This window comes from Euleptes europaea, chromosome 5, assembly GCF_029931775.1.
Source record: "Euleptes europaea isolate rEulEur1 chromosome 5, rEulEur1.hap1, whole genome shotgun sequence".
NCBI lineage: Eukaryota > Metazoa > Chordata > Lepidosauria > Squamata > Sphaerodactylidae > Euleptes > Euleptes europaea.
In genome coordinates this window covers 34,612,724-34,631,545 of record NC_079316.1, presented here as the reverse complement: position 1 = coordinate 34,631,545, position 18,822 = coordinate 34,612,724, and the positions used below count along the sequence as shown (strand labels likewise).

At 44.2% G+C, this 18,822-nt stretch overlaps 1 protein-coding gene across 1 annotated transcript in view; it reads right to left on the bottom strand.

The window, feature by feature from the left end:
- ATR (ATR serine/threonine kinase) overlaps nucleotides 1-18,822 on the bottom strand; it is a 61,091-nt gene that overhangs the window by 9,702 nt on the left and 32,567 nt on the right. The window contains exons 25-36 of the mRNA XM_056849664.1: nucleotides 18,091-18,211; nucleotides 16,808-16,945; nucleotides 15,006-15,213; nucleotides 13,582-13,760; nucleotides 12,667-12,831; nucleotides 12,132-12,223; nucleotides 11,326-11,417; nucleotides 10,265-10,442; nucleotides 9,059-9,235; nucleotides 7,744-7,903; nucleotides 7,081-7,260; nucleotides 6,481-6,623 (exon numbers count right to left, since the gene is read on the bottom strand). Coding sequence (XP_056705642.1) covers nucleotides 6,481-6,623; nucleotides 7,081-7,260; nucleotides 7,744-7,903; nucleotides 9,059-9,235; nucleotides 10,265-10,442; nucleotides 11,326-11,417; nucleotides 12,132-12,223; nucleotides 12,667-12,831; nucleotides 13,582-13,760; nucleotides 15,006-15,213; nucleotides 16,808-16,945; nucleotides 18,091-18,211 — 1,833 coding nt within the window. The remainder of the gene's footprint in view (nucleotides 1-6,480; nucleotides 6,624-7,080; nucleotides 7,261-7,743; nucleotides 7,904-9,058; nucleotides 9,236-10,264; nucleotides 10,443-11,325; nucleotides 11,418-12,131; nucleotides 12,224-12,666; nucleotides 12,832-13,581; nucleotides 13,761-15,005; nucleotides 15,214-16,807; nucleotides 16,946-18,090; nucleotides 18,212-18,822) is intronic.

Here is an 18,822-nt window from a genome sequence, read left to right as displayed (position 1 = left end):
CAGGATTCACAGGAACAAAAAGCCACGTTGGGGAGGGGAGGGGCTATAATGAGGAGAGGGAAATTGGAGGAAATTGCTTTCCCATCTCTGGTGTCAGCAGAGACCTGCAACTTCCAGCATCCCTTTCAGGCCATCAAAAGAGTCTGCTGTGGGAAGGAGAAAAACAGCGTTGCTTACCTGTAACTGTTGTTCGTTGAGTGGTCTTCTGTGCAGGCACACATGGGACTGCGCAGGCCAGCCACGGAGAAGATTAGAAAGCTTCTGGAAGAGTCGGCTCCCTAGGAGCGCTCCCCTCTCCCCGTCTGTGACCAAGCCTTAACGGCTTTTCCTGCCCAAGGGTCACGACTGGGGGGTTCTCCAATCGCCGCCGCGGGGATTGCACTCTTTTATGGTGACAGCCCACAGCGGGGAAGGAGGGAGGGATGTGTGCCTGCACAGAAGACCACTCAACGAACAACAGTTACAGGTAAGCAACACTGTTTTTCGTTTTCGTGGCTTCTGTGCAGTCCCACATGAGAGAATAGCAAGCTCACTTACTGTGGAGGTGTGTGTGTGGTGGTCAATGGAATAACATATTTAACACTGCTTTCCCCACAGCTGCGTCAGCTCTTGAATCCACATCAAAGGCGTGGTGCTGGATGAAGGTCATCGGTGTGGACCATGTCGCAGCCTTGCAGATCTCAGTGATGTCACCTGATGAGGAGAAAGATGCCGATGCTGCTTGAGCCCTTGTGGAATGTGCATGCAGGTGAAGAGGGCATTCTACCCCTGCTGATTGGTACGCCAAACTGATGGCGGGTACACTACCCATCTAGAAAGGGTCTGTGTGGACACCACCTTACCTTTATTTGGACCAATAAAACAAATAAACAGGTTGTTATCCCGTCTAAATGGTTTTGTTCTTTGTAAATAAAACAGTAGTGCCCTACATACATCTAGTGAATGGAGTTGTCTCTCAGCTGGAGACTCTGGGTTTGGAAAAAATACAGGTAAGGTAATGTCCTGCGAGAGGTGAAACCTAGACACCACCTTAGGGAGGTATGAAAAACTCGGCCGAAGGACAACCCTTTTGGGGAAAAACTTGGTGAATGGAGGATCCGATCTCAGGGCCCTCAGATCACTAACTTTCCTAGCCGATGTGACGGCTACTAAGAACGCCGTTTTGTAGGACAAAAGTGGTAGGTCACATGAAGCCATAGGCTCAAAAGGTTTTGATGTAAGGTGGGACAGAACTAAGGAAAGACTCCACTGTTGAATCGGAGCCTGAACCTGAGGAAATAAATTCTCTAGTCCCTTTAAGAACTTTTTACATACCGTATATACTCGCGTATAAGCCGAGTTTTTCAGCCCAAAAAAAGGGCTAAAAAAGCCGGCCTCGGCTTATACGCGGGTCAATACGGTAGAGGGGGGAGGGAGGAGGAGGGAGGGAGGAGGGAACTTACCGCCACCGCCGCTGGGCCCGCGTCGTTTCCTGCCGCTGGGAGCGGCCTCCTGCAGCTGCGCAGAGGCTGCCCCGGCCCCCGCCCGGCCGCGCCGCCACTTCCTGGGGCCTGGGGCGGCCTCCTGAGGCTGCGCAGAGGCTGCCCGGCCCCCACCCAGCCGCGCCGCCGCTTCCTGGTGCGGGGAGCGGCCTCCTGCAACTGCAGGGAGTCTGCCCCAGCCCCTGCCGGGTGCACCACCGCCGCCACCAGGGTCGCACCGCTTGCTCCCGGGAGCCCGTCAGGTAAGTCTGCGGGGGGGGGGGGGGGTTATAAGCCGACCCTCGGCTTATACGCGGGTGCCTAATTTTTCCCCATTTTTGGGGAGAAATTAGGCACCTCGGCTTATACGCGGGTCGGCTTATACATGGGTATATACGGTAATTTATTGGAAAATAAGGAGGCAGAATTCACACCATCATGGAAGGCTGAGATAGCTGCCAGGTGACATTTAATCGAGGAATTAGATAGACCGTCGTCCTTTAAGGACAAGAGGTAGTCAAACATGAAAGGCAATATGCAACTTTGAGGCTCAACCCCCTTCACCCTGGTCCAGGTCAAAAACCGTGCCCACTTAAGAGTGTATGCTTTTCTGTTAGAGGGTTTACGTGCAGAGAGGAGGATGTGAGTCACCCTATCCAACCATGTCGTTACCAAGTGATCCTCCAGGCTGTCAGGTGCAGCGAGGCGGGGTTATGGTGTAACACTTGGCCCCTGGTCAACAAATAGAGGGAGTTGGGGAACCTGATGTACCTCTGATGGGTTATGCTGCAGAGGGTGGAAAACCACGGCCTCTTTGGCCAAAAGGGAGTCACCAGGATCATGTCTGCCTTGTCCTGAAGGGCCTTCCCCACTACCCTGTGGATCAGAGGGATTGGTGGGAAAGCGTGAAGCATCCCCTAGGGACGTGACCTCTGTTGCTGCTCTTGAGCAAAACAGCAGACATCTTGTGTTCTTTTTTGAGGCAAAGAGATCTATGTCCTGTGGAAGATAGGCTGCAAAAAACTGAGGGGGTAGACCACTCGTGGTCCTCGGACGTGTCCCTGCTTAGGGCATCTGCTGTGATATTGGAACACCCTGCCACATGAATGGCTGAGAGGGACACCTGATGTTCTATTGCCCATTCCCATATAAGGGTAGCCTCTCGGCACAGAGCTAGTGAATTGGTGCCCCCGTTTGTTCATGTAGAACTTTGCCGTGGTGTTGTCCATGGTGATGAGGACAGCCTTGTGTGTGAGAAACTCTGAAAAAGAAAGAAGGCCGTATCTGATCGCCCTCATCTCTAAGATGTTAATGTGCAAGGTAGATTGCCGAGGGGTCCATCGTCCCTTAGCCTGAAGGATCCCACAATGTGCTCCCCAACCTCCCAGGGAGGCATCAGTAAAAATCTGGACATCTTGAGAGCTGACCCCAAATTGAACCCCTTTGAGAAGGTTAGCTTCCTGTGTCCACCATACAAGGGATCTGACGATTACCCTAGGGATGGATAACGTCTTCCCCTGAGTGTCTACGTTCATTCTGAAGGCTCTTAAAAACCAATTCTGTAAGGGTCTCATGTGCAGCCTTGCGTAGGGAACCACGGCCGTGGTTGAAGCCATGAGCCCTAACAGTTTCTGGATTGTGACTGCCTTTTGAAACCTCTGTAAAGAATTTCACCAGTTTTTGGATAGCCCTAACTCTGGGCAAGGACAGAAAGGCAGCGTGCCTATCCGCTTGTAAGACTGCTCCTATAAAGTCCGCCACTCTAGAGGGAGTGAGGCGTGACTTCTCGAAGTTGATGACTAATCCCAGATCTGCTAGGGTACTCATCACCTTGATCACTGATTGAGATAACTCTCTGTGAGACCGGCCTACGATAAGCCAGTCATCCAGGTATGGGAATATACAACAGTGCCAGGTAACCTACCACTTCAGCCATGACCTTGGTGAAAATGCGTGGGGCCGTAGATAATCCAAAGGGCAAAACTGTATACTCGTAGGTGACCTCTGCACATCTAAATCTAAGGAACCACCTACAGTCCTTATGGATCGCTATGTGAAAGTATGCAGCTTTCAGGTCTAGCATGGCAAACCACATATCTCCTGAAAGAAGGGGTAAAATCTCTTGTAGAGACAACATCCTGAACTTCCTAACAGATGAACTTGTTCAGAGCTCTCAGGTCCATAACGGGCCTCTTTCCCCCTCCCTTCTTGTTAATCAAGAAGTACCTGGAGTAAAAACCATTTTGAGATTCTGTGGGCTGGACAACCTGAATCACCCCCTTCATCAATAGATTGTATACCTCCTCTGCTAAGTCTTGTGGGACAGTATCTGCCCCCTGAGAGTGGGAGGTACACACTGGGACTGAAGAAAATTCTAGGAAATATCCCATTTGTATAATATTCAAGACCCAGGAGTCATTCAAAATCTGTAACCATTTACTGAAAAAATAACAGAGACGTTCACCAAACATTGGAGCTGAAGAACAACAGCTTAGTCATGCTGAACCTTTCTTGTTCATCTGATCCCGGGGGGAATAACCTCCCTTTCTCTCCTTTTTCCTAGGAGTGTACCTCTTTCCCTGCTGGAAAGTGTGATAGTGGCGGGGCTGCGATTGGGGCTGCTGGTAGCCCCAAGACTGGTTTCTATTAAACCTATTAGAGTAGTAGGGTTGAGGCTGCTTATTGTACGGCCTAAGTTTGAACGTGGGGCCTGACTGCTGGGTAACCATCAGAGACTTGGCAGTAGCCTTCTGCTTTCTGGGGTTATGCAACACCTCATCCGTCTGCTCGAAGAACAGTGCCTTAGCATCAAAAGGCATATCTTCGATCCTGGCCTTGACATCTGGTGCGAGAGAGGATGCCCGCAGCCAGGAGTGGCACTGGAGTACGATGCTCGAGGCGATGGCCCTGCCGGAGCAGTCTGCCATATGCCGGGAAGCAGCTATTTGGTTCTTCCCTAATCTTTGCCCCTCCAATTGAATGCTCTTTAAGAGGGCTTTTTTGTCCTCAGGGAGTGAGTCTAAAACCTCAGAAGCCCTGTCCCATAGGGACATCTGGTATCGCCCCACGAGGGCCCCAAAATTTGCTATGTGTATGCCTAGTGCAGCTGAGGAGTATAGCTTATGGCCCAGCTCGTCGAGCTTGCGCCCTTCCTTGTCAAGGGGGGCTGAGTGGGAACCAGATTTATATTTAGCTGCCAGCACCTCTGTGATAATCGAGTTTGGTTGAGGGTGTTTATAGAGGAATTCACAATCCTCGTCAATTTTGTACAAATTCTCTATCTTTTTAATGGAAGCCACCACAGAGGCAGGCTTATGCCAATTAGCCGTAGCCACTTCCTTGATGACTTGCACCATGGGCAGTTTAGCTGGTCCCGCATCTGGGCTATAGAGAACTCCCATGATGGGGTCAGAGGGTTTAGGATCAGATTGTATCGCCATTAACCCTAATGCCTTGGCCATATGGAGCAAAAGCTCTGAGAACACTTTTAAGTCATCCGTAGGGGATATGGGGGGTGGGATCCCCCACAGTGTCCTCTGGACAGAGGAGGGAAGTGTCTTCCGAACACTCTTCCAAACCCCAGTCCACGTTGCCGTCATGGTCATCGTTGTCAATGACTTGCCTGGTCGCCGACGTAGAGGCTGGAACATCTCCGGAACCAACCGCTGCCGACATCGAGGGAACAGCTTCCTCCTGATCTGCGTATGATGTGGACGGCTCCCTCGGGCGCCATCGGGGGTCGACGTTGATTGGTGCCGCTGAGGCCCGTGTCTTGGCGCCAGGCTATCTGATCGCCTCCACAGGCTGGAAGTAGTCGACGTCAACCTGACATCGATGGCCTCCATAGGCAAAAGGTGGGTACCAAGGCGGAGGGCAATACCCCCAGGGGCCCCAATCTTGGTAGCAGGGGAAACGCTCCATGTGGTGAACCTCCCTGGCCGGCTGATCCTCCGGATTTGAGATAATGACCTCCGGCACCTCCATGACATCTTCCTCCGAAGACGAAATTTGGCCCTCCAACCCCATGGGCGAAGGGGTGCGAGGACGCCTTGAGACGGGTGCTACCGCACTCTGCAGGCACTTGTGAGGGCTACCGCCCTGCTCACTAGGAGACACAGATTCTCTCCTAGAAGGTGCCTGGAGTCATGGTGACTTCCTGGACGGCGCCCAATGTCTCGGCGACGAAGCTGTCGACGCCAGTACGGGCTCAACTGGAGAATGCGAAGCTGACCTACCTCCTTCAACGCCGGGGTCGGCGTCGACGCTGGAGTTGTCGACGTCGACGCTGTCGGCGCCGTGCACCTGGCGCCTTCTCCTTTGGAGCACGAACGCTTAGATTTCGGGGAAGAAAGATGCTTCTTCTTTTCCTTGTGTTTCTTAGCCGGTGGCTCGGACATAGCTCTGGAGTCCTCGGAGACCTCCTTCGTCCCCCTCTTCGCAGACACCGTGGAAATGGTGGGAGAGTCCAAAGACTTAGATCTCTCCCCCTGATCAGGACGGAGGGACTTCTCGTACAAAGCCGCCTTAAGTTTCTTGGATCTGTCCTGGCGGCACTTCTGTGTAAATAAGGCACAGGCTCTATGTGAAGCCACAATATGACTCTCCCCCAAGCAGAGTAGGCACTCATGGTGCTCATCGGACGAGGCCATTTTCATACCACACGTGCGGCATTTCTTAAAAAGTGCCATGTCCATGAATATTCTTCCAAAAAGTGGCTGGAGGAAAAAACCTGAAAAACTTTACCTCAGAACAACCGCTCGAAAAACGCTGAAGCTAAAATCACTGTTCTCTCTGTGGCAGCAGAATGAGAACTGAGGGAAGAGTGCTCCCCACCCCCCAGTCATGTGACCCTTGGGCGGGAAAAGCCAGTCATGTGACCATTGTGGGGAAAAGCCCCATGTGGGACTGCACAGAACCCACGAAAATGAACACAGTGAAGATTTGCCTCTATTAGCACTTGTATTAGTGGCTGGTAGGATCCAATCCTATGTGCACTGACTGTAATAACTTCACATCTAACCTTCCAAAATGAATAACTATATATTTAATCAGCTCTCCTTGTTTTTCCATCTTATTTTCAGTTACTGTTGGCATCAGTTTATCATAATATTTAGCAAGATAGAAGTGTCCATTTTCCCACTCTGGCAAGCAAGTAGTGACATCCTGCAAAAAAAGGGAAAAGATTTATAATATTTAATAAGTAAATAAATAAGATGTTTCAAGACAACTAAAGAAATAATGTGTAACTAAAGACAAAGTTGCAAAGATCCACAAATGTAAACTGCTAATAAGTAATACAAAACATAAAAACAGCAGCCGTCTCAAGCAGGTTTTATACATTTTTACACCAACCAAGAAAAGTATCAGGATATTTCAGTAAGCATTCGTTCATGTTTCTTCTTGCAGAGGACAGATGCACAAAAGGAAGCCATGTAGAATTTCCAAAATTGCAGTGACATTTCAATAGATTCTAAATGGCAGATTTGCCATTTAGAAATGTCAAGGTGCTTATAATTTACTTCTTTATCAGGGAGCAAATATGTGCTTTTCCAACAGTTTTTGGGTGAGCATCTGAAGCATACCATTTTTGTTACTTAAAACACCTGCTTTTTGCGCTTACCTTATATTTTTTCATGACAGCATTACTCTCGAAGTTGGCAGTTTCTTCCATAAACCTGCCCACCAGTAGCAGGGCTTCCCCATGGATGAGCTTACTTTTAGCATCGGATGGTACTTGATTATCCGGAAAACATAATTCAACTCCTTTCTGAAGAATGATAAGGCCCTGATGAGCCTCACCCTATGAAAGAAAAACCAAGCACAATAATTTGGCATTCACTGCATTGGTGCTACCAAGGGGCGCCTTGGATATATATTAAGACTCATTACAGACAGTCCATATAGCAATTCACACAGAGAACTTTTACTTATTTTATCCATTAAATAATATGTTCAGGAATACAACTTCCTGTAGAAAGTTGGTAGAAATGACCAGCTACCTCCATATAATACCACATTTACCCCATCATAGCTGCATTTTCCCCCAATGGTGGTGATCACAGGAACTGGTGAATTTGGCTGCAGTCCCAATGCAGTCCACATACTTTCATACCAATACAAGTACTTAGCCATACCTAAAATAAATGCATATGCTGTTAACAGAAATTGTATGTCCTTTTTCCAGAACATGGTAAAGGCATTTAACATCAACTTCACTTTTATGCATAAGCAGAATACATTAGGATGTTTGTTAAGTTGTTCAGACTGATTTCTGGGTCCTTACCTTGGACCACAACCACTTTGCTCTCTCCACATACAATTCTGACAACTTGGATTTCCCAGCATTAAGGAGGGCATTATATGCTGTTTGATGATGACCAGCTTTTCGAGCAACTCGGGCACTTTGAAGCCAACATTCTCCCATCTCCTCACTATAATCCACTCTGCAGGGATATTAAAAAGAAATATAATGAACCACTTATGAATGCTACTTGTGTGTGTGTGTGTGTGTGTGTGTGTATAAAGTGCCGTCAAGTCGCAGCCGACTTATGGCGAGGCAACCCCATATGGGGTTTTCAAGGGAAGAGACTAATAGAGGTGGTTTGCCATTGCCTTCCTCTGCACAGCAACCCTGGTATTCCTTGGTGGTCTCCCATCCAAATACTAACCAGGGCCGACCCTGCTTAGCTTCCAAGATCTGACAAGATCAGGCTATACCATGCTACCTTCCCTCACATGAATGCTACTTAATATGTGCTAAAGAACAAAGTCCATGTTTTGAGTCCAGACCCATATAGCAACAGTCAAAACATTCAACAACTTTGTAGTTTTGTTCTAGCTCATTCTTACACTGGACAGATGCTTCTACATCAGGCACAAAACACATGGACAGTAACAGGGATCACACTCTTGTGTACAGTTGGCCAAAGAAACAAGTACATCTCGTCTATACAAAATCAATGGGTATGGAAAATATCAGCTAATCTGAAATAGTGAATAAAATATTGAACAGGGCAGGCCCAGACTTCAATCCTACTCAGATAAGAAGCTCACCAGGTGACGTTGGAGAAGGCACTCTCTCTCAGTCCAGCCTTTACCTCATAGGCAGTTACACAGACAAAATAGGCTAACTTCTGAGTTCCTTGTAAATCATATACACAATGTGGCTCCAGTCTGGTGTAGTAGTTAAGAGCGGTGGTTTGGAGCAGTGAAGTCTGATCTGGAGAACCAGGTTTGATTCCCCTCTCCTCCACATGAGCGGCGGAGGCTAATCTGGTGAACTGGATTTGTTTCCCCACTCCTACACATGAAGCCAGCTGGGTGACCTTGAGCAAGTTACAGCTCACTTAGAGCTCTCTCAGCCCGACCTGCCTCACAGGGTGTCTGTTGTGGGGAGGGGAAGATAAGGTGATTGTAAGCCGGTTTGAGTCTCCCTTAAGTGGTAGAGAAAGTCGGCATATAAGAACCCACTACCACTACCTCCTCCTCCTTCTAATTGATAGTGAGGGCCTTCTTTGTTTAACTAGTAAATTTCAGACAGTTTTACTCTGTGGCTTACAATACAGTTAAATTCTCACACAAAACAGATGTATGTTCACCTTTTAGTGAGGCTAAGCAAAGCTCTTCTAAGAGCCAAGATGGGTTCTTTCGCTCTGTATGAATTTTGTGTCATTTCTAGCCGAGCATGCCAGTTCAGAGAATCTTGACTGTAGTCTCCATCAGGTTGCTGAAGCATTGATGCAATGCTGTGCTCCAGCTCACACAGCATGTGTAACCTGTGGTTAAAACAAAAAACACAAAAGGGCGAGCAGCACAAATTAGAAGGTGCTTTCCATTTTAATTTTGTTAACAGCACTGCCCTAATAAAAATCCCCCCACATGGCAAGAATTCCTCCTGGGAAAGGTTATGTATCAATGATTCTTCCCTTCCCTCCACTGAGAACCACAGCTTCAGGGCATGGTTCTTTAGACATTCCTTGGAAGGGCTAGCAGTAAACAGGAACTCCACTAGGAATGTCATGATTTCCTGCCTACTTCTCCATGAAGCAATATGAAAAAGCAGGCTTCACAAAACAGCCCCATGGGACAAAAATGTGATTTTAAAAAAGTTCTAATTCAGTAATTATCACCAAAACTATGACTGTGGCAACTATTCTAATAAATGCATACTACTGATCATATTATGCCATCATCCTTTGTCCACAGACTATTTTTAAAACATATATGTTCATATTCTGAAAGTCTTGCTTTGGTTTGCAATGAAAAGGGCAAGGAAAAATCCCAAGACAAAGAAATGTTTAATTTACATTATAGCTCCATTAAAAGATACCTGGATGCTTTCAAATTTTATACAGTAAAGCTTTGTTTCTGGAATTTGATTATCCAGAATGCTGTTAACCAGCTTTTCTCCCAGAGGGCAAGCTCCTTCCCCCACATAGCCACCATACACGTGTCTTTGTGTGAACATGTGCCCCACCCCCACCTTCTGACTCTTGCTGGGCTTCCAACAGCTGCCAGTGATGGTATCCTTGGGTACCTCCTTCCCCCGCACACTGCCTCGAGCTACTATGAACCAGCTCTGTCAAAGGGATCTCAGAAGCTGCACCGCTTGTCTGCCTGCTGAACAGGATGGCTCCACCAGTCGCCGGGCTGGGACAGCGTTTGGTTGCTATGGATTCTTCTGGGTAGTGGGCAGGGCACAGCAATAAGCTCGAGTATCCACTACGTTAACCAGCAACCCACTTAATGGCAACCAGCATCAGAATTTGAACATACTGAATATGTAAACAGAAAGCAATACACACCTGATAATGTATTCATAACCCCGCTGATATGACCCTCTTTCAAAACTGGCTGCTGAAAGAGGAACTATCTGCTCTGCTCGAACAAATTTCAAAGTTTCATAAAAAGTGGCAGCGTTTTTCTTTTTGGCTGATAGCAACAACTGCCCAAGCCTAACACTCCATGTGTTAGAATTCCCATCTGAAAATGGAAAAAACACATTTCATTTCAGTGCAGCCACGCAATATGATACATCTGGTGGAGGGGTGCTAGAAATTATTGAAACAACTTTGCTTTAAATAAAAGATTATGTTTAGAGTCAAACCATTTATTAATTCTAACAATTTCACTCTTGAGTATTTTGGTGGTGAAAGACATTTGAGGTACATTATGCATCTGTGAAAATTTTGCCTATAATCTAGATCAGATACAAATAGCTGATACTAAACTTACAGTGGACGATGACATCAGATACTCCTACCTTTCAGTAGTCTTAGAGTTTAGAATTCACCTAAACATAATAATGTGAAAAATCTGATGACCCAGAATTTGTAATTTTGAGGTAAGCAAATACTGTTGTTCTAGATATTTACCAAAATTCATATGGGGGGATGCAACATCCATGAATTTAAAGGTGAAATAATTTGGATTTTTAAAATGGATTCTTTATACGTGGAGTATACTGGATTTTCTCCAAATAGGAATCTGCTAAACTTTATAATTAGGGTTTGGGGGAACTTTCCCCTCAAAAAAATCTAACAAGTCCTTCTTTACAAAGTAGGGGAAGGATTGCTAGGTTATAAAATGCATTAAACCAACCAATTCCTATGGCGTATAAACAGAGAGAAGAAATGCTGATTCTGTGACCTTAGGCAGATGATGAGAGGGAGGGCATCTTGGCCATCTTCTGGTCACTGGGCTTGTGTATGGGGGAGGTAGTTATGAATGTCCTGCATTGTGCAGGGGGTTGGACTTGATGACCTTGGTGGTCCCTTCCAACTCTATGATTCTATGAAGTGAGGCATAACAAAGCACTTATTAAATATTGCTGCACAGGTATTCTGTATCGATTGTAGACAGTAACCTGCAGCTAAGTAGTTTTCCAGTGAATCCCACTGAGCCAGTTTCCAGGCTGCCTCCACTCTGTAGGTGTTTAATTCGAGTGTCCATTCAGGTCTATTTAAACAGAAAATAAAATTATCTCATTATAGGTAACACAAAAAGCTCCTTATTTAGTGTTACTTTGCATTATATCATTGCACTTTTGTTATCCACCTTAGATGATATTTATGGTGAAAAGACAGCATCTAAACTACAGAAATAAAACCCTATGTCACAAATATTATTTTAAAAAGTTGAAGAAAAACCAAACAGCTTGCATGTAAAGAAACTGGTGCTCGTTTATTTTGTTGCCCTGCACCTAAAGAGATGAAGACTGATGAGTTAATATCTGGATATCTGTATTTAAAAAAAATACATTTTACCAAAGGGCATTTCTGCAGAAAGGGAGGGGAAATGGTTCAACCAAGATCCCATGCTGACAAAACTAGATTATCCCCTAGATACCAGTTCCTTGAGAGATTTGCTGTTGTTGTTTTTCCTACATCTGCTTCTACTATGTAGTCCATTTCAAAGATAATGCTGGCTCCCTGGACACTTACCCACATTAAAGAAGTTTACTCCTAGCCAGGATTCGCAAACCCACTTCAAACCTTAGTGAGAATTAACCATAGTTAGTACTGATGTATATGCAATGCTAAAACATGATTAAAGCAAACAAAGGAAAAGAGAAAGAGGGAGTATGAGGCTAGTCCATGATGTGCAACCCTTACATTCAAATACATATAAAAGCTTTAAATAATTTAACCAGGAACATATTGGCCGCATTACCTCTTAGCAAGGACTCCATTCACTTGAGTGATTACAGTAGACAATTGACCAAGACCTAACATGGACTTTACCACACCATGATAATGAATAATCTAGAAGTACAAAAAGAAAATTAAATCTAAATATTGCCACATCATGGTTTTTAATTCTTTGACCAACTTTTAGAATATACACTCTCAAATTTGACAGCTCTTTAGTTAGGTCAAAGGAAAAGCTAAAAATAAAAATTCTCATTTTGCTTAAAGACACAGTAAAACAGACACAATAAGAGCAGGGAGTTTACAGACAGTAATTTCTTTACCTTAGTATTAACGCACTACTTTTTGAGGTCTCCCTATACAAATACTAACAATGGCAAGACCATTATCTAAATGTCCAGTCCAGTGGACTGTTAGCCAACAAATAAGAACTTAATTTTTACAGCATGTAGAAGTAAAGCTGGGATGTGTGCATGTTTTCTAGGCAAGCCACAATATATGATTTTAAAGGAAATGTAAATGAACAAAGAAGCATAAGAATCTGGTTTATATTTTACCTGGTCAGGCTCCAGCTGAATTGCTCTGTCATAGCAAGCTGTTGCATCTCTCAGCAAGCCAATGCTTTCATGTTCAAGGATCTGTTCCTTGAGCGATGGGTCTGCCTTCCGTATTGCACTTACTCCTTCCACTCCATCTGGCTCATGCATGGCAGCATACAATTTCTTTGCATGAACAGGGAAAACAATGACCGTTGGAAATAAACACTGATTCTGTGTATTCTGCCAGCAAGGCATTCAGTGTTTCATTTACTCTCAACTAAAACCTCTGTGAAGAATTTTTCCAATACTCAAGTGGTGTACCCTTATTACTGTGTAAATAATAAACTCAAGGGAGCTACAGTGAAAATAATTTTGCCACCTTCTTTGTCATATTGACAAGTTTGTTCCCTTGAAGAATAAGTGACAGATGGAGAAAAGAGTAGAGCTCTGGAGAAGTACAGCTTCTGAGCAGTGAGCACGGCATGGAGTGGGGGGGATCTGCCTCCTAATGGAAACAGAAAAGACTCTGCAAGATCATCAAGACAGCCCTGCTAGCAGAACAAGGTGGGAGAACTAACTCGCTCTAGGATGGGAGAGTACCCATTTTCTTTGCTAGTAAATGGTCCTCAGCATATCAACAAAGTAGTAAAAAAAATCAAATGCTTCTGTCTGTATAAAACGCATTATATAAATACTTAAAGTGCAGTTAACTCCCCCCCACCTTTAGCACATCCTGCCTGTCATGCAAACTATGGCATAGCCTTTATTAAGTTATTTTCACATGAAAGTAATTGAAACACTTTCATTATTAAGAAAGATATATTACATTTTTTGTAGTCAGTGAAAACATTGTAACTGGTCACTTTTGTAGCAAACTAAAGCTACTTAACTACACATTCAATTATTGTTCTACAATATAACAAGTCACTAAACCTGCAAAAATCCAAGGTGTTCTAGAATGTTTTGTTTCTTTTCCATGATGAATGATTCAAAGTGCATCACTGCTCTTGTGTATGCTTTGGAGCGAAAGGAAGCCGCAGCTAGTGTGTCCTGAGGTATGAGGTCAAGAAAGCGGACTACGCTTTGATATTCTCCATATTCTTCATTTGGTGCTATGGAACAAACACAGTTTTAGATGCATGCAATTAAAAACAGCATTGTAGATGAAACAGTTAAAGACGTAAAAACTAAATTCATATATTGTTGCAAATAATCTATGATGTAATCAGGTAAGAAATTTTGTGGCAATGAAGTCACTGTTGGTGATCAATCGAGTTGCTTCAATATTATAGCATGCTCATGAACATTCTAACTACTGAGGAATGAAACTATTACTACAAAAAATTCAAGCAATCCAATTCAAACAATTATGTTGACAGCTGAGGAATTCTAAATAGGTCCTAGGGGACAGGAAAACCAAGAGTTGCAGTAGACAGAAACACAGGGACCCATGAGAAGAGTAAGTACAAAAGGAAGAGGCTTGAAGTGGAGAATAGCAGAAACAGGAGCTCATGGAAAGTGAGCTGCAGAAAAAGCTCACAAAGCACACACTTATTGTCAGCAGGAAGGAGGTAAGGAGAATTATACAAATGCTGCTCCAGTCAAGACAGCTAAAAGAGTAACTGTATGGTTTTTGGAACAGTTTTAAAAAAGCAATATTATGTAGGAAATAATGGAGATATGAATAAACCAATAATGGAAAAACGACACAGGGATTCAAAATTATATCTCTACCAAAGGATTTTTTTAAAGAGTCTGCATGTACCATTAGTATCTTAAAAAGGAAAAATCAACTATTAACTTTAATTTTAAAGAACATAACCAGTACTAACCACCTTAGTGCTGAACAATTTAACCAAGTGCCTGTAAATTAACTACTCAGCAACTCCACCTATCAGGATTTTGAAAGCTGTGCTATAGGCCAGTGAGGTATAGTGGCTAGAGTGCTGGATTAGGATCTGGGAGATCCCAGTTCTAAGCCCCACTCTGCCGTGGAAGGTTGGCAGGTGACCTTGGGCTTTTCACACCTGCTCAGCCTCACCTACCTCACAGGGTTTTTGTAAGGATAAAATGGAGGAGAGGAAAACAATGAAAGCCACTTTCAGACATCCTTGGGGCAAAAGGTGGAATACAAATGAAGTAAATAAATGTATAACTTATATAATCAATTTCTTGTGGGTGAACATGCTGTATATCATATGCAGTAAGCTGTGTTATCAGATTGGTTTTTAAAGCCTAGTTTAGATGGACACATCACAATTGTTTACTTACAAAATGTAACCCTGTCTTTCTGCCCTCATCAGCCCTTCCCCCGCAATTAATATTTCAAGTAACAGAAACAAGACAGTAGCACCAACCTTGCAACTCCGCGCTGTCTTTACTTGATTTATTAGCAGCTTTTGCAGCACTAAGTTTTTGGAATTTATATCTAGCCCACTGTGTTAGATGATCAAGCATGGAGAATATTGTCTGGGTGCTTAAATGACTCAGATCCGAGGCACTGTCCTCACATCGCCTTGCACCGGTGTCGTCATTTTTCAGAACAGCCATGATTTCTCCATAAATCTGGATAATGTCATTTTAAAATGTTCAGACATTTTTACTGGTATTATTAAACGTTCAAACAATTCAGAAAGAGGGTCAGGACAGGTTTATGCATTATACTTGTCAGATGAGAACTACTTGAAAAGGAGCACATGGAGTTTAAGCCAACTTTCCACATGGTTTTGCCGAATGCCAATTTTCCTGAACCACCGGGAACCTCAACTAGCAGGAAATAAGCCATGGTAACATGATGTGGGTAGCCATGGAGACTCTCAGCCCTTTCCTGACCTGGGAAGGCGAAAGTTGTTCGGCGGTATAGAAGGGCTTGTGCCAGCGTCTGCGCCATTTGCGCTGGCACCCAGGCCAATTGTGCCTCTGCAAACGCCCGCGTTGGGGCGCAGATGGTGGCCTCCCAGCGCGGCCGTGGCAGCGCAGCCCTGGAACACCAGCTCGGCCTCCTGCCGGCGCACATCCATGCACCGTTGTCCTGGGGGGGCGCATTCTGAGGGCGGAGCTGCCTTTAGGCGGCTTCCTAACCCCCTTTCAGGCCAGGAACACCTCCTTTGCCCTTACTTGTATTTACACCACCTTTTTAGGTGGTGTAGCCCTGTGGAACACTATGGAGCTTTCTGCCTTCAGGGAGGGGGCTGAATCCTCCTTTGGAGGTGGCGCTGCTGCGCAGCCTCCAGCCACCAGCACAGTCCCTCCCTGCAGTAATGGGCTGCCTGCTGTCCCCCACCCTTTTTACTAAGCGGGGATGTGGAAGCCAACCCAATAACTGATACAGCAACACAATGCTAGTTAGTTCAGTTTCTACTGGATTTGGTGCCAGAATAGAGAGCAACTGAAATAAAGCTAAAATAAAAGAACTGTTGCTCAGAAAGAAAATAAATATTATAAACAAAGACGAGAAGACTCATGGTAAGATTTTATAATTACAGGATGCCAAGAGTATGCAACTTTTCCCTCAAACCCTCCCATCATAAATATACAAGATCCACTCATATACAAGATCCTTCTTGAGAGGACCGTAAAACGTTTTTGGACATGCCATTGATCTGTAGCTCTTGGAAGTTATTTATATGCTGCCTCTTGCTCTATTTTGAGTATGGTAGTGATATTGGCAAGTTTTTACTTTTTAAATGTTTGTTATATACAGAGACATTGTTTCTAGCCTCTGTTAGTCAAAAAGCAATGTATAATTTTCAAAATAAATAAAAATATTAAATAATCCCACCTACGCTTTCAAAAAGACACCTGCAAACAGATTGCTGACCAATTCATTGAGTGTTTACACAAAAGAATCATGCTGGCGCTTACACGTTCCACTCAAAAATTTAAAGTGAGAGAGAGCACAGGCTGTAGTTGTCAGCAAAAAGCTCAGCGCAAAAGGTACATTTCCTACATTTCTTAAAAGGAAGTGTTTCAGTTTTGCGGGTAGGCATACTGCTAGTTAGTATTTTTCTCCCCTGGAGTATTTCATAGATGGAATGTATGGGAAACTGCAGCTTTTGCTGAGGAAAGCAGTTCATACATTCTGGCGTAACGTCTATTGACTTTCACGGAGATACATTTTTAGTACTTTTTATAAATATATACACAATGGGGCTCTCACTTCTTGCTGATCCTCCTGATTGCATCCCAAAAGGACATAAACAAGAATATGTGGAAGAAGATAAATGGTCACTTTGAAGTCATTCTTCATCATAATACCACAGCAGTTGAAAACTTTACTGGCAAGATCATATCGCACCTGTAACAAAAACTGTATTTTCAGTATACGTTTTTTGGCATGCAAAGTTTACATTGCTCACGTAGTTGGTGAAACACTGTATTTATTTAATTCAAACTATGCATACCCTGCTTTTCTTAGCATTCAATCCTACTTACAAACATTTTAACAATTAATTTAATCAAAGAAGACAGCAGCAGCTACAAATATACAGCAGCAATTTAAGTCTTAAAAACCAAAAATATGTAGCAGCAATTTCTACCTGAAAAATCAACACAAGGGAAACCAGTAGTCCAGGAAGAATATATGGCATTTAAGAGCAGAACAGAACAATGAAGCATCTCAGCACAGATGCCCACAGAATGGGAAAGGTATGGCAGTATCTCTGAGAATGCCCCATCCCAGCCGCCTCACCTCAGAAGAACCTCTAGAAAATCTCAATTGATGGGCATCAGATTCATATGGGAAAAGTAAGTCCTTCAGATACTCTGGACACAGACAGTATGAGGCTTTAAAAGGCACAGTCTGCACTTCAAATTGATTCAGGACACAGAATGACAACTAATGTAGCTCTTTTACAATGCAATCCTAAGCAGAATTCCATCATTCTGCTATTGCTGGTCCAAATGTCATCAGGCACTAAACAGTGCTAAACAGAGGTGCACAGAGGGGTGCACCTCTGTTTAGCACTGTTAGTATAGGATTAATGTAAATGATGTGCCACGTTCCTGTTAACACCCTTGCTTCTGTGTTTTGAAGCAGCGCTAGTTTCCAAGAGTTCTTCCAGCGCATCCTCACTTAGAGTGCATTATAGTAATCAAGGGCTGGGGTAAGCAAAGCATGCACAAATGTAGTAATTTTTCAAAAGATGCAGCTGAAGGTGGCCAAACAGCATTTCTAGGAACCCGGGCAGCTGAACCTCAAAGCACCCCAAGTTTCACAACTGCTACCTCAGGGAGAATGCCATCCCATCCCAGAACAGGCAATAATCTACCATCCTGATATAAAGAACCCCCAACTAATAATATCTCCCATCTTGTATGGACTAAGCATCGATTTAGTCATTCCCATCCAGCCCACTACCATCTCCAGGCACGTGTTCAGCACACAGAAGACAAGAAACATCATGAAGTGCCTCCACTGAAGTATATTCTTCTTACTCTTACCTTGGTTATAAGGTAACCAGCCCAGGTTGCTGACCATTCTGCAAAGTTTTTGCCTAGTTTACTTAAATAAATCGGTTTCTTCACCTTGGACCAGTTAACAACCTTTTGATAACTTTTGTATCTGTAAATGTAATTTGCAAAGCTGGTTAACGGTATTACTACTTTAACAGAAGACAAAGCACAGTGAATCCCTAATGTTCTAGCATCAACGGCATGACTTTTCAAGTTCTGAACATTTATCTTTAGGGGGGAAGGTATATATTAGTTATACTACACCTATCAAGTGAAACAGACACATTAAATGGGGGGAAAAGACACTGGTCTGCTTGAAATCATAATAGCCTACAGAGATGTGGAGTGGGAAATCAGGGTTGAGGGATATATACTGTGAGACATGCATTCCTTTCTGTTAATACCCTAACATTACTCCCAATCCTGGTGACAAGCTTTTAAATGGGATCATTATGAAGCTAAAAGAGCTGTGTGTGGGGGTGGGGGGGGAGACAAATCATTAAGGCAGGATCTGATTCTGATTTATATTTCAGAATGGTGAGGATGGGGGGGGGTAAAATTAGGGTTAGAGGATTCGTACCAATGAGGCATGGATTTCCAAACTCAATTTCCTACCTCCCTTGTTATGCTTTATTCCTCCAGTTTGGAACTAAATGAACAGCTTCCTGCTCATTTAGTCTTGAAGCTCAGCAATCAGGGCAACTCCACTGCCACGTTAGG